Source organism: Athalia rosae, chromosome 2 (genome assembly GCF_917208135.1).
Source record: "Athalia rosae chromosome 2, iyAthRosa1.1, whole genome shotgun sequence".
NCBI lineage: Eukaryota > Metazoa > Arthropoda > Insecta > Hymenoptera > Athaliidae > Athalia > Athalia rosae.
Genome location: NC_064027.1, coordinates 2,719,415 through 2,734,543, shown reverse-complemented (window position 1 = coordinate 2,734,543; position 15,129 = coordinate 2,719,415). Strand labels below are relative to the sequence as shown.

At 38.4% G+C, this 15,129-nt stretch overlaps 3 protein-coding genes across 4 annotated transcripts in view; 2 read left to right on the top strand and 1 right to left on the bottom strand.

Moving 5' to 3' along the window:
- The window catches only part of LOC105683956 (A-kinase anchor protein 200-like), a 44,026-nt gene extending 40,633 nt beyond the window's left edge, over positions 1-3,393 (top strand). The window contains exons 6-8 of the mRNA XM_025746595.2: positions 879-1,043; positions 1,370-1,447; positions 1,541-3,393. Of these exons, the coding sequence (XP_025602380.2) occupies positions 879-1,043; positions 1,370-1,447; positions 1,541-1,588 (291 nt within the window). The 3' untranslated portion in view covers positions 1,589-3,393. The remainder of the gene's footprint in view (positions 1-878; positions 1,044-1,369; positions 1,448-1,540) is intronic.
- A 199-nt stretch (positions 3,394-3,592) lies between these two features.
- LOC105683994 (COMM domain-containing protein 8-like) lies at positions 3,593-4,654 on the bottom strand. Its single transcript, XM_012397024.4, has 4 exons — positions 4,494-4,654; positions 4,253-4,414; positions 4,022-4,174; positions 3,593-3,947 (listed from the first exon to the last, which is right to left on the bottom strand). Exons 1-4 carry the CDS (start codon positions 4,557-4,559, stop codon positions 3,786-3,788), a joined length of 543 nt encoding a protein of 180 aa, XP_012252447.2. The 5' UTR covers positions 4,560-4,654; the 3' UTR covers positions 3,593-3,785.
- On the top strand, positions 4,560-7,067 carry LOC105683955 (splicing factor U2af 38 kDa subunit). Of its 2 annotated transcripts, XM_048651249.1 has the most exons (6): positions 4,560-4,820; positions 4,914-5,001; positions 5,155-5,221; positions 5,294-5,582; positions 6,050-6,103; positions 6,490-7,067. In XM_048651249.1, exons 1-6 carry the CDS (start codon positions 4,777-4,779, stop codon positions 6,803-6,805), a joined length of 858 nt encoding a protein of 285 aa, XP_048507206.1. In that variant the 5' UTR covers positions 4,560-4,776; the 3' UTR covers positions 6,806-7,067. The 2 variants fall into 2 exon arrangements, with proteins under 2 accessions (XP_048507206.1, XP_020706833.1); XM_020851174.2 differs by lacking the exon at positions 6,050-6,103 and having other exon boundaries at positions 4,588-4,820.
- The last annotated feature ends 8,062 nt before the right edge of the window (positions 7,068-15,129 follow it).

Genomic DNA, 15,129 nt, shown 5'->3' with positions numbered 1-15,129 from the left:
GTTCAATTATTGAAAAAATGGCCGTGAACCTGGAATGCTGTGAGCAAGTTAGTCGAAAATGTGAAACTCTCCACGGATTCCAATTAACAACTATTAATATTTATGAGTCGAGGTATGTCTTAAGGCGATCTCTTCGTGTTGTGGCGATGTTCATCTACCCGTTTGTATTTTGTGTGTTATACATGGTTACCGAAATCTTTCATCCATCCCCGAACCAAAATTATTAACAATCTCTACTGCTCTGTCCCAAAACTCCTGTGACCCCTGTGTTGTTTGCCTCTTGGTTTTCTTGAAATATTAACATAATCTTATTACAATCGAATTGGAGATGAAACCAAGTAGATTGGTTTTAGAAGCGGATGCAAAATTGCAGCCTGTATTTTAGTAGCCGAAATGAAGATCGATATGGCATTTGATATCAGAACTATAGTTAACTGATTCAAGTTAGAAAAAGAACTCATTGATAGACGTAGTTGAACTGGAAACAAACAAATCAAATACCATCACTTCGTAGCTCTGTAATTCGCGTCTGTTGTAGAAAACTGGTATGCTCCGCATGCGATTTATCTTGCCTGGGGAACTGTTACTGTCTCACTGCATGAATAGCTATTGATTGAGATTTATCCGTATATCCAATAAGTGCGGTAAATTCTTATCCCATTTGAAATTGTTTCCAAATCAAAAATGTAACAGTACAAGTAACTAACTACCATAGTTTATTTTTACGTCTAGTAAAGTCTATTGAACAAGAATAAATCTCAGCAGACAGATTTAATACAGCAGTCGCTCTTATACCTAGTAGAATTGGGACAGGTGGAATGAAAACTTCCTCGGAAATTCCACCAAACCTCGTACCTAATTATTGATTGAATTTACAGAAAACCCCAGAGCCAGAAGCACTTGCTGAAAACCCAGCTGAAATAAGTACGACAGAGAGTGTGAACGAAGTTCCAGCAAGTCCTGCTCCAGCAGTACCAGCTGAAATCTCAATTCTTCCGCCTTCGGAACCCGCTATTACCGAAGACGTTGCCTCTGTGACCAAGGTATGTGATATCATACGAGATTCAAAATGTTACCAATTGCGTGTATTCGTTTCAGACCAGTAACATAGACACATATATGACAGTTGTAACTTTAGAAGTAATTTGATCGCACTGACAAGTAATATACATAAGCATGATGATCGCCATTCGGCTATTTATGGCTTGCTAAGCACAAGTAGCCCTGAAGTTTGTTAACAAATAATCAAGTGAAGACTACAGAGCGAGGGGCCATCTGACTTTTATATTATTTTTCTTGAATCATATTTAATAAATTTCAATTTAAAGTTCCAAGTTCACTAATTTTCTTTTCCATTTCTCTACGACAGGCTATTGAGGAAATCGATATAAGCGACAAGGCAGTAGCGGCTGCGGTCAATGAAGCTATCGAAAGCGCTAACACAAACGTGAGTATGAATTTTTTTCTGTGAATCACTCAGCAGAAAAATGAATCCTTTGATCGTGCTACTATCAATTAACGTTTTTCTCATTGGTTACAGGAGCTTGTCACCGATTCGGTCCACCAAAATAATATCATGAACGAATAAGCGGCGCTAAACCGAATTGTATTTTGGGAAGAAGAAAGTTTCTTTTTTTCTCTCGTTAAAACCAAAAAAGTATATGGTATATATATATATACACGTATATACATATGTATGTATATATATATTTATATATTTGGACCATTCCTGCAACTAAACAGAAAATAACGTTCTTTTATTACGAGCAGCAGCAAGAAGCGATTGTTATGTAACATTGTGAGAGCATACAGACTTTATAGTAGACCTATTAATTATTAACTATTTGATAGGAAAATCTTTGGAAACAAAAATGCGAAATAAGAACAAGGATAAATAATTTAATAATCGGAATGAAAGTAATTCTAATTAATTGGTTTTCAAAAATATCAAATACGTATTACTGATGTTCGCTCGAGCGATAATTTTTTCATAAGATAGGCGAAAAGATGGCGTTTTATCCTTGGGCCGTGCCCATCGCAGGTGACAATTTTCCTGCCATGTAGAAATTTTAAAGTGTCATTAATTATTATTAAGCCGAACAAAATACGAAATGATTATTATTGAGAAGCGTGAGCTTCGAAGCTAAATGGAGTGAGATAGGCGGAAGTACGGCTCGGGTACTCCGAGGGAAATACTCAAAGGGCGAGGCCCTACCCATATTGAATCCGAAACAGCAACAACACACCGTTCACAACGTTGACGGAGAAATAAAAGCAAATATACAGGTATGCAAAAATGCAGAAATGCATTTAAATACACGGAACAACAATACACCCGTACGGATAAAACGTAGTATGAACATGATACACTCACTTCTGAACTGTGCATACGTTTAGTTATTTTCCTCGTATTTTTTTAAACTACAATGTTCTTGTATTTATACCATTTGAGATGTTTTAAGTTGTAATAAAGAGCTGCGCACACACAACACTAATCACACGGTACATAAATGGAGTAAATATACAGTGAGGTTGAGCGTTTAGGTGATGTGATCTATGAACAGAGACGCGTCGCTCGACCCTTGCGATGCTAATTCTCCTTATCAAATACTTACAAAGCATACGGTAAATTTATGATAATTATTAAATATTGCCTAATTACAATTACGAAGCCCGCACAACCAATACCCAATACCCAATACCCAAACACCTTTTACAAATTTTTCATACGATATTTCTACGTTTATACGAATCTCCAAAAGTAAAGGTAATTAATTAATTATGAAAGATTTTATTAGGCTCGTAGCGTAGAGAGTATAAAATTAAACGGAACTAAAATATCCATATGTACGCCCCCAAATCAGAATTATTATTCTAAGTGTTAGAAGAAGGCGTGTGGCCATTGCTCTCGATCGTGGTTGGTTTTAAACGATAAATTGATAACCAAGACGATGAAAAAAAGAAGAAGGAGAAGAAAAAATAGAAGATTAATAAAAAGAAGTAGATGAAGATGGAAGTAAAATTAAAAATTGTATAGTAAACCCTACTCTTATGGATTTTAATTATTATCTGTAATAATGGTTACAACGAAATTCAATGTCCTTTCAAAATAAGATTTGATGGTAAACTCAAATCTATTTAAAATTCCCAAAGCGACTGATCTGCACCTAATATCAACTATATATAAAATATCAAATTCGAAACGTCCTTGCAACTTAATCCCCCGTTATCGTATGTTGTATTGGAGACGATATATTTTAACGTGTTTTTTGATTCGTGGACGTCTTCGATATCGAAATTCAGTTTTCAGTGTCTTTGATCCGCAGTTATAATAGTAACTAAACTATTCTACATTTATCTATAACATATAATAAACTGTGAAATAAGTGTAAATACTTTACCTATTCTCGGATCCCATGGTAAATCCCACATTCCGCAATTTCATTGATTTTATTCCTTTACGGCTCACATGCCTAAGGTTGATCATTTATCATCGACTTTGTCAAAACTTTAAAATTACTACGATTTAGTCTAACTCCGATGGTATATCAACATTAAGCTAAATGGAACAGGAAAATTGAGTCATTTCAGATTTCTTTGTCATGTTTATTTTTTTTTATTAAAAATCTGCCGTACAATAAATTTGGTTATTTATATATCGCGAATATTATCATACGAAAATGCATACAAAGTGTAGATCGTTTTATTCTACTTTTTGATAGCGATACCTTCAGAATATTATTTTAATATCTCAAAAATGTTCTATGAGTCCTATGAGGTTCAGCTCAACAGCTCCCAACTTCTTCCAAAGCAGTTATCAACATGTCGAGTTCGTTTCTGTTTAATTCAAGATCCAAAATTCGCTGACTTTTTTTGTCTTCAACAATGAGGTCCAGTTGCAGAAGAGGCTCTCTCAAAGTGGCCAGTTTGCTGGATCCCATGACCCACTGAAGGTAAATATTTTTTTCTCGTTAGAATCTTTGGATGCAGTTATTTGGTTTCAAGTAATTTTGACTGATACCTTCAATCTCCAATCAAAGTCTAATAAGGTAGTCCCATTTTTGATCGAATGTTCTTTTAACAATGCATTTACTAGTTGTTCTCTGCGTACGCTCACACATTTGCGTATGGTAACTTGTAATTCAGCAGATGCGTCATTGTACTGCTGTGGCATCTGAAATTAAAAAACCAATTCGTGTTTATCGTAGAATAGACTGATCGCAGGAAACAATTTAAATCGAATGCAACTTACCTTTTCTTCTTCAAGGTATAAGAGCGCTGGATTTCGGAATAATCCGGAAAAAAATGCTCGGATAATTTCATATTCCTCCTCCGTCCACTGAACACTGTTGGTAAACTGTTGAAATGTCATCCGCTTCCGCCCACAAATTTCGTCGATACAAGCGTGACAGATCTGTCAATGAAAAGACAGCATTCACGTCATGGACTGTTCAAACATGATACAAGTGATAGCAAGTCAGATATGTTCTTACCTGGTTAATAACATCGTTGTTCACTTTATTAAGAATATTCATACACCGACTAGTGCTATCCTCCATCTTTACGCTTTTATCTTTCTGTTTCTAACTGTTTCAACCACCGCTTGGTGACGGAGCAGTCGCTCTCACTGTGTTGTCGAAACCGGGCGGTTGTCTGGCGATGCGGCATCTTGGAATTGGACGCACAGTTTTATTCATTTGCGGTACAAATTGTTACAATTATTCACCTGCGTGCTGACAAAGTAGTTCTGACCTGGTGATCCACTAAATCCGAATCATGGCTGAGTATCTCGCCTCCATCTTCGGTACAGAAAAAGACAAGTAAGTGAATCTCTGTCTAAAACACGACTCATGTCACCCACAACTACAATATAATGAATATTCGACTAACGGCGTCTTTTTTACATCCCTCAGGGTAAATTGCTCGTTTTACTTCAAAATCGGAGCATGTCGACACGGAGACAGGTGTTCTCGAATCCATAATAAACCCACTTTCAGTCAGGTAAATATTATTCCTATGCTTCACTTCTTGTAGGTTATAATTATAACCGTGTATGAAATATCACGGATGGTGTTATTCTAACTTGAGTCTTCGTTATGAGCATTGACCTTAGTCATTGAATCAGTGATCAATGTTTGCCTTTTTTTTTTACAGACATGCCTGCTTCAAAACCTCTACGTAAATCCACAGAACTCCGCAAAGAGTGCAGATGGTTCTCACTGTGAGTATACCAAAAATCGATCAATTTATTCTCATTTCTTCCAGTGACAATATAATGTAATCCGTTTTACAGTGGTGGCAAACGTTTCTGACGAAGAAATGCAGGAGCATTATGATAATTTTTTTGAGGACGTGTTTGTCGAGTGCGAAGACAAGTATGGAGAAATAGAGGAGATGAATGTCTGCGATAATCTCGGAGATCATCTTGTGGGAAATGTTTACATCAAGTTCAGGAGAGAAGAAGATGCTGAGAAAGCAGTGAACGACTTGAATAACCGTTGGTTTGGTGGTAGGCCAGTTTATGCTGAACTTTCACCCGTTACAGACTTCAGAGAAGCTTGCTGCAGACAGTATGAGATGGGGTGAGCATATGTTTTATCTCTCTATAATTCTAATGATATATTCCAACTCAAAAATTTGAGCTGACTCTCAAAATTCTCGTGTGGTTAATGTCATGCTTAACTTTATCCTATAAAATGTTCCTCAAACCCCAGGTTAAAATGACTGTGATTTGAATATTTTTTGGTTGTAAGTATTTATGCTGAGGAATTTGGAAAAATTACCTTGATGTGTGGATCGGTAAGATTTTTATTGAGGGGTGCACTAGATCGTTTATTTTTTCTATTCGTGTTATGAATCTAGTTGAGACATCTCAATACTAAACATTTTTTTTTTCAATAGTTTACAATTAAACCTTGTAATGGTGTAAACGAGATGAATTTCTGTCGGTTTGCACAGTGCCAAAAAATAATTTCCATCGTCAGGGAAATTATCGTGATTTATAATTAGGTAACCAAACGGGTTTGACTAAATCAGTTTTTTCAAACAGATTATCGATCCCGGCTGGTGAAGGTGGACAATTCAAGAATGAATCTGCTATTGGGCAAGTTCAATAGAATTACTAATTTCAAAAAATTCTTTTTTGAGCTTCTCAGAACGTTTAATAACGCTTCGAGTCACAGAGATACTCCTTATGTTTTTTATCTCTGTTATTTGTGAGATGTGAAAAAAATTACGACCGTGTGCAGTTACCTCAAGGGAATAAATTCGTTTCCTCTCATCAAGGCAAACAACGTCCTTCTCGCATGTTTGAACTCAACAAAAATAATCAGAATTCAGTGATTATAATTATATTTTATAGCATATTCTGGATACTTTGACAACTTTACTTTACAACAGCAAATCTTTATTTCCTAAGTTGGTTGGAAAAAAATACCACTTATCAGTATTTCAAAAATCATTGAACAAGTTAATATCCTTTTTTTTCAGCGAGTGTACGCGCTCTGGCTTCTGCAACTTTATGCACTTGAAGCCTATCTCTCGAGAATTGCGCCGTTACCTGTATAGTCGTAAAAAGGGCGGAAAAGGCAGTAGCGGAGGGGGCGGAGGTGGTGGTACTGGTAGCGGTGGAGCAGGCGGCGGAGGAGGGGGTGGGGGTCGTTCCAGGTCCCGATCAAAGTCCCCGCGGGGACGTTCCGAACGCAAGCGTAGATCTCGCTCTCGTGAAAGAAGATCAAGATCTAAAGACCGTAATCGCAAGGGAAGGGATGATAAGGGACGAGATGGGCGATCTGGTCGCTATTGATTGGTAGGATTGTATTTTTTCCTGACACTTGAATCATTTATTGTCTACTTTAAACATAACTGGATACATCCATAGCAGAATTTTGTACGAGTATCGTTCGATCTCGAGCAGATCATATTTCGATAGTGGATAAGTGCACGTTGTGCAGAATTTTACAGCGTTAATCGAATAAAATATTGACCGTGTAATCATCGGGTTCAGCGATTTACATTTAAAATGTAACTGTGTGTGTATTGAATAAATCGATTATACTTATAAGAAACTATCTGAAACTAGAAGTTCTTCCCAACGGGAGATGGGTGGCATAATCATTATGTATTTCTGGCGGATTCTTGCTTGGTCCACGTTCGCCAGATGGATTGGGAAAGGACCTCATTTTAGGCTCCAGAAATCATGGAGAAATTCAGACTTACAGCCCTTAACTAGATGGAATTCAACAGTTCTGAATGCTTTGTTTCCGTTTTGTGACGTTCTGTGCCGCAGAAACAATTTCTCGCAATCCCATTATTCTTCCGGAAATATTGAAAAGCTTATTCAACACCAATCAGTGTGATTCAACATTACGCGGCTTGTGGAAGATTCGTGTGATTATCCCTGACGGCGCTACTGTTGAATCCGATCGGTAGTGTCGCCTGGCGGGATTCTTTTCAAAGGGTAAATTATTTTGTGTCCCACCACGTGAAAGACGATCAAAGAGATTACATAGGGCACAATGCTATGGACTGCACTGATCATTTATGCAGGTGCATTGTCAAAAAAGAATTTTTCTTGTTTTAGTTTCCAATTACAATAGACAGCTCGAATAAAACGCCCCCAAAAAAGGGTCATACGATCGATTTTAAAAATACTTAATTTTTGGCCCAAAAATCGAAAAAATCCAAAGGGGTACCCCTTGGAAATTTGTCGATTTTGGGTCGAAAAAAAATATTTTATTTTATATGCTGTTCTTATGTATTTTGATCTCAGGAATTCGAATTCACAAGTTAAATTAGTCTATCTATGAAATTGATCGAGTTATCGCCAATTTATAGCTTTTTGGAGCAGAAAAATTGAGATATCTCGATGGGAAAAAATCGTAGCTCAATTTGGACAACGGATTCGTGTTCCTGAGGTCAAAATACATAAGAAAAGTGCCATACGATCTATTTTAAAAAATAAAAATTTTTGGTCAAAATTTGAGATTTTTCCAAGGGGTACCCCTTACGATTTTTTCAAATTTTGGCCAAAAATTTTTATTTTTTAAAATTGATCGTATGGCACTTTTCTTATGTATTTTGACCTCAGGAACACGAATCCGTTGTCCAAATTGAGCTACGATTTTTTCCCTTCGAGATATCTTCAAATTTATGCCAAAAATCGCGACAAAATGGGGATAACTCGGTCATTTTTGCAGATAGATCAATTTTTCTTCCGGATTCGGATTCCCGAGCTCAAATTACAATAAGATACATCAAAAAATCATTTTTTTATTTTTGACCTGAAAAAGCGAAAAATTGGCGATAACTCGGGTAATTTCATAGATAGATCAATTTTTCTTTCAGATTTGGATTCCTGAGGTCAAAATACGTAAGAAAAGTGTCTTTCGATCGATTTTAAAAATACTTCAGTTTTGGCCCAAAAATCAACATTTTTTTCAACAGGGTCTATATGTTATTTTCATGTATTTTGATCGGAGGAATCCATCTATAGAATTAATCGAGTTATCGCCAATTTTTCGCTTTTTGGAGTAGAAAAATTGAGATATCTCGATGGGAAAAATTGGTAGATTGACGAAAAAAACTCTGATTATGCGTGTGAAATTACAAAGACCGACCGTTTCATTACAAATCTATCAGCCTGCCTTATATAATGCATTACAACGCGATGCAAAGGAAGAAAAATTTATTCGGAATTTTTTTTTTTTGATGTACACTCGGTGCCTCTGTTTCTGTACTAAAGCTCTTAAGCTTCAGTATGGCCATATGGACAGAAATGAACTCGCTGGGTGTACCCTGACCATTTAAATACTGAATTTTTATATATTTACTTCCTTAATCAGTTATATAGAATTCGCAGAAATGCCTCAAAGGGATGCCGCCGATCAGGTGGATGAAAGGGGTAATTTATGAGGTGTGAACAAGATCTCAATCAGGTGATGACAGCTCGTCTGACACCTGCTAACAATAGGAACAAGAAAAAAAATAAGGACTGTGATTTCACACCTCGTAAACTATTAAAAAGCCATAAATTATGTTTATAATCTGGCACGTGCCGTCGGTCAAAATACCCGAAGCACGTGTGAAAATAGGAAGATCGCATCATGTGATGCGAACTTCTTTTTGATTGGGTGAGCCGGAGCTTGGCACCGAACTCCGCGCGGACTGCATTTGCCCAATGATTTTTACATATGGATTTTGGTGCGAGAAAGCTCAGCGTGGTGGGAGCGTGAAACACGAGGCGGTACGCCGCTGAGCGGTAGAAAGACGAACGAAATAGAGAGCGCTCAAGTCTAGCCCGCTGGAATATGAAACCTCGGGCTACGTAACCCGCCATCACATTTTCCGTCGTATCTCGAGAACGAATGATCGGAATTTGATGACGCATTGAAATTTTGAATACGTGATTTCCTGGACATGGATTTTATTCATAAATTAGGTTCGTAGCTGAATTTGATCTACGGATTCGTGTTCCTGAGACCGAAATGCGTTACAAGGTGTCATACGATCGATTTTTAAAATACTTAATTTTTGACCTAAAATCAATATTTTTTCCAGTTATTCTAAAAATATCTAATTTTTGGCCCAAAAATCCCTTTGAAGTTTTTTCGATTTTGGGGTAAAAAATTAACAGTTCTTACTAATTAGGTTTTATATGATATTCTTGTGTATTTTGATCTCAGGAATTCGAATCTGGAAGCTATCGGGAAAATTTGAGCGACTGATTTGCGTTCCTCAGGTAGCAATGTATGAAATTGATATTTAGTTCAGAAAATGTTCTGGAAAAAGTGGCCCGTTTCACGTGGAATATTCGGTATGTATCTATCCACGCAACGAATCGATACTTATTCGAAACGCTCAGGCAGACCGAATAGTACATACGACGGATCTCTGCCTCTTGAGTCTTTGTCGTCCGTTGAATCGTAGCTCCAGAAAAAGCCCACGACAATTTATGTAATAGTTATATAGATATGGATGTATAAAGAAACGTTGAAAAGGTATAATATAATATTACCAGCGGTTACAAGTCGAGAGCCACCGTCGTTTACGGGCACAGTTTTATTGCGTTATCCACTGTATTTACCCACCTGTACAGCAGAGAAACTCCGCGGTTCCTTCATCCATACCTTATAGAATACGGCGGTATTGGCCTGTCATTGCGTGCAAGACATACGATTCCCATTTATTTATCGGACAGGCAGGTACACCGCGCATAAGTGTATCGCGAATGGCTAGCATTTTCCTCAGATACTGACCACTCGGACAAACCATATAGTCTCTATACCTTGAAATATGAATGTATACGCCATTACACACGATACCATCAAACGTGCATGGGATCAGAGGTGAACACGGTCACATATTTTCTCTTCGCCGGGAAGTACATGTGAGCGGCTGCATTCGCGGTCTACATATATGTATGTAATAGGTACGGAACATACGTACGCGTACTTTAAGTGCGGAATATTGCCGTTGCTCTTATCCAGCTTATGTTCTTATCCGCAATTAATCACGCTCACCAGAAACTCTTACGAAAGCGAATGTAGAACGTTGCATTTAACTGTTGCATAGCACGCGCCAATGAGCGAAGGGAAAGAGCAGGAATTAGGAAGTTGGAGGTACGAGAGAAAAAAGAAAGAGACGAAAAAATCGTTACATAAACTCCGTATGATTATGTGCCAGCTAATATCAACGTATATACGCGTTGGAGGCGATTCCTGATCTGCTCCGGCAACGTGCCGGAAATACTCACCCTCTCCCATGCGGACGTCGAACGAGAGAGGATAGAGATCGAGAGCAACTGATTGGCCACCGTTTACCGCACGCCAAGGAAGCACTAGAACTGTCAACAAACTTCTATATCCTCCTTTACTACGGCAAGCTACTGCAATTCCCAGCCGCTCCTCCGTAGAACATCCGCCAAGTTTTCTTTAAGCGGAAACTTTGCGCTAGACATATAGCTGCAGGTACCCCCGGTTTTCTTACCTTTGAAACACTCAACGGCCCAGCTGCAGACGTCGCTTCGCGTCTCGTCGAAAGTCCCCATATCCCGCAGTTTTCCGTACTTCCAGTGCACCACATGCTCCACGATTATTATTTCTGCATACATTATTCTAGTTTATTTCAGTTTAATTAATTCTCGTATGCACCCCTCGTCGCATCCTCCTTCTAATATTATCATACGTGCGGAGGGCTAAAGAGCACTGTAAGTAAGTTAAATTATTCGAAAACCCCCTGGGGTATTATACGTATATATATATTAGTATATATATACAAATACAGAAGTTAGAAAGAATATATTTATCGAGGTCAACGATAAAATTATACGAAAGAAACAAGAACGAGAACGACGTGAAAATCTACGGGCCTCTAAATTGTACTTGAACTTCTACAGTGACGTGACTGAAAAAAAAAATTTCAACTCGCAGTACTTATGGGCACGAAAATCACAGGTGCACCCCACATTTGACGTAGGTGTAGACACCGGGTCAGATATTCGCTCCTCTGGTTCAACGATAGGATTTCCTTACCGATGTTCCACGTGCCCGTGGCGATCACCAACTGTTGCACAGGGCAAAAAAAACCGAAATGGAAGAATGAAAAAAAAAACAAAAAAAAATTGTAAAGGAAAAAAATACGGACGCAACGAAAAAGATGAAAACTATTTCGTTCGGGTCTGAGCCGACGCATCCGTGTCGGTTTGCGGGGCACGTGTTTTGGGTCCAATCAGCGGGGCTTCGGGCATCGACGAGCGGACAAGCGCGTGGCAGATGGTAGCGCTGTGATTGCAGCTGCCCTGGGCCTCTCGGGCCCAATACACCACCTGCCGTCTGGTCCGTCCCATCCCGATGGTCTTTTTGTTGGAATTTATATGAAATCTCTGTCGGAGAGTACGTGGCTGCAGCGACTACCGAGCTCCGATCAAGATTTAAGATTCGAGATATGTCCAGGTCCGGTGCCCGGCTAACTATACACGTATGCAGGTATATACGTCCGATATGGTTTTATGTGGAGGACATTTGTATGACCGGCAAGAAATTTAACGCGTGTACCGCATCATCGTCGTCGTCGTCGTCGTCGTCGTCGTGATAATCATCATCTTCCGTCAGGAATGATTATTCTTTTTGTGGCTGTTCGACAACGGCAGCAGCTCAGTATCACGTAATACGTATTCGGAGGGAGGTAAAAATGGTAGGAACGATATTGGATCGAATTTTCAATCGACCGATGCAGCACGGTGATACTTTTCACTTTTCTACTTTATTCCATCGGATGCGTGTTCGGGAAATATTACAAGAACACCCAGTAGGGAATTGGGCGTCTACCGGTCTGGGTTCATAACTTTAATAAGAACGTCGATATACAATCGTGGTGCTGCAGCAATGCGATGTTTATATGGAGTAGATTACATTTTTTTTTTTTTTTGTTCCTTTTTTCTTGTTTCGAATCGATCTTTTTCTTTCTTCGCAGTTTAATTAATTCTATTCAGTCTATATACGTATAGAAATTTTTTTTTCCTCTCCTTTTTCGAATAATAATTCGTAGGCGTGTGCGACGTAAGCAGAACTCGTCTGCGGAACTCGGATCAACGGAGAAAATTTTGTTCATTGATATGCGCCACGGTATCTGGAACTAACTACGCTTATTTGCTTCATCCTCTTTTTTCGTGGACATAACAGTATACATATACATGTATATACTGTATAATGTAAAAGGAAAATTACACGTGCGCGGAGGGGATAAAAGAAAAAGGAATGGCAAGGAGAAATGCGGGGCGGGGGGGTTTCGGTGGTAGGATAATTAGCCGTTGGTGCATCTGCCGAATATGTAGGCATAGGTATAGGTATCTCTCCCGTATCAGATTGCGGAAGTCGATCGAATGAATTTCATATTGGCGCGGCTGAGAGACTCGTGTGTAGCGCAACGACGACAACGCGATGTCGTGTTAGCGGAGCGTATCTCCTGTCGCGTGACTTTCTTCACCGGTGGAGCATATGCCACGTGACAATTTTAACATGATACACGAGAGGCGGCACAACGCCGGTGTCAAATATCTTTAACGTTCCCTCAAAAACCATGCGACTGCAGCATCCTCTTCCAATTAGCCTTCGGTGGTTTTTTTATTTTATTTCTTTCTTCTTACCTCCTCCGTACCGGATGCTATAATACGACAGTTATAATTTTTCTACTTTCGGTACGATTTCCGGTTTTCAAATTTTTCATTTTCTTTTTTTTTTTTTTCGATAAAATTAATTTATATACATATATAATATCGAGAGAAGAGAGAAATATAAAAATATTATTGTATCATTAGTTTCGTTTCGTTTTATCGAAACAAATCATACTTTGAGGACGGGGGTACCCTGCACCCTTCTGCTCCTTCCACGGCACGTTCGGAAGTGAATAATTTAAAATAAAATTGCGCCTCTAAAGGCTAGAATAACGAGGTCGAGGAAGTTTTTCCCGATTAATGAATGATGAATCTCGAATACTAAGGCTCTTTCTCTCCCGCTTTGCATTTATCAAATGTCCTACGGGACCCTCCATCGTTCGATTATTATACGTCGCACAGGTACTTGTATAAATAGGTGCAGCAATTTATCATTTTTCTACTTTCTTCAGCTATAAATACAATCTATCTCACAACTGAAGTTCGTCCAACTGAAAATAACTGTTGCTCGACTATTTTACCATTGTCGGATAAATAGTCAAGCTCCGATAGAAAATAGAACACCAACACAAGAATTATTCACTTCAGAGATACTATAGATACATATATTTATAAATTAATTATTTTTTCTCTTTGTTTTTTCTTCCATGTTACTTACATGAGAGACGTTTGTAAAGGTATGTTTGGTTAATTGACGTTGACTTTACGTGTTCTTTTTAATTATTTATTTTTTTCTTTTTTTTCTTGTTAATTTTCTAATTTCTTTATTTGCTGACTTTTATAAATTAGACACGCCCCTCTTTTAACCTACGCGAATATCAGTCGAGTTAAGTTACAAGTAGCACTCTTGTACAGCGTTATATAAATGAGAAAAGCACGTTTACAGGGAGGAGATGAATGTAAAGAGAAAGAATTACGTACGGTAAAACGCTGGCAAAATTAGAGAAAAAAAAAAGAAGCGAGTACGGCGAGAGAAAGACAACCTCCGAAGAGGAAGGAATCGAGCGCGAGAGATGAGAAGAAAAAAGAAAAAATGAAAAAAAGAAAAAAAGAAAAAAGAAAAAAAGAAAGAAAGAAAAAAAGAAAAAAAGAAAAACGAAGAACAAACCGACAAAGAAACAGAAAAAATTCTAATAAAATAAATAAAGAAAATGAAAAAGCTCGAGGAAAAAATAAAATATAAAAAATAACGGAAAGTTAATGCAATCTGAAGATAATAACCGCCAGTTTCATGCAAAGACGCCCTGGGGTCTGTTTAATCATTTAATCAACTCTCTCCCTCGTCTCTCTTCGCAGTTCTATCTATCTCTTGCAACCACTCGTAAAAAAGGACGGTAATTACTTAGAACTAAGGTTCTCTCATACCTATTCCGAGCTACAATCCTTCCCGTTTTGTTTTTTTTGTTTTTTTTTTAATATTCTCGTCCGCCGCTTCCCTTACGTAGGTCGAGAGAAGAATGAGCGAAATTCTCATCGGACCACGTAATCTCGATCCTACATTATTCGGGGGTGTAGAATTATTTGAATACGATATGCGTCCGGTCGGTCGTTCGAAGTGTACGGCAAATATGACGTAGGGTTTTTATACGCGGCAATCATAATACGGGGGTTGGTTCTCGTGTGACGAAAGAGGATCGATGACGGTGACGCGGCTAACGACGTCGAGGATACCGGTGACGCGACGTGGTCTACTCTATGTGGGTTATTCACACGTGGAGGTACACGTACGTAGGTATACGTGTTGTACGTGAATAGTTGTATGCACGTCTCTCTATACGGTTATTAAAAGGACGTAGGAAAGAAACGAGGATAAAGAGTGAGCGAAAACACGTTGATGGAAGTCTGGGGGATCAAAGAACTCGGCGTTTCCTATAACGCTGATCATATTCTTATCGTTAGCGACTTCAGCCCTTTTCTACTCACAAGTCAGTCAGCCTTTGTTTTCCTCTGATTAATGA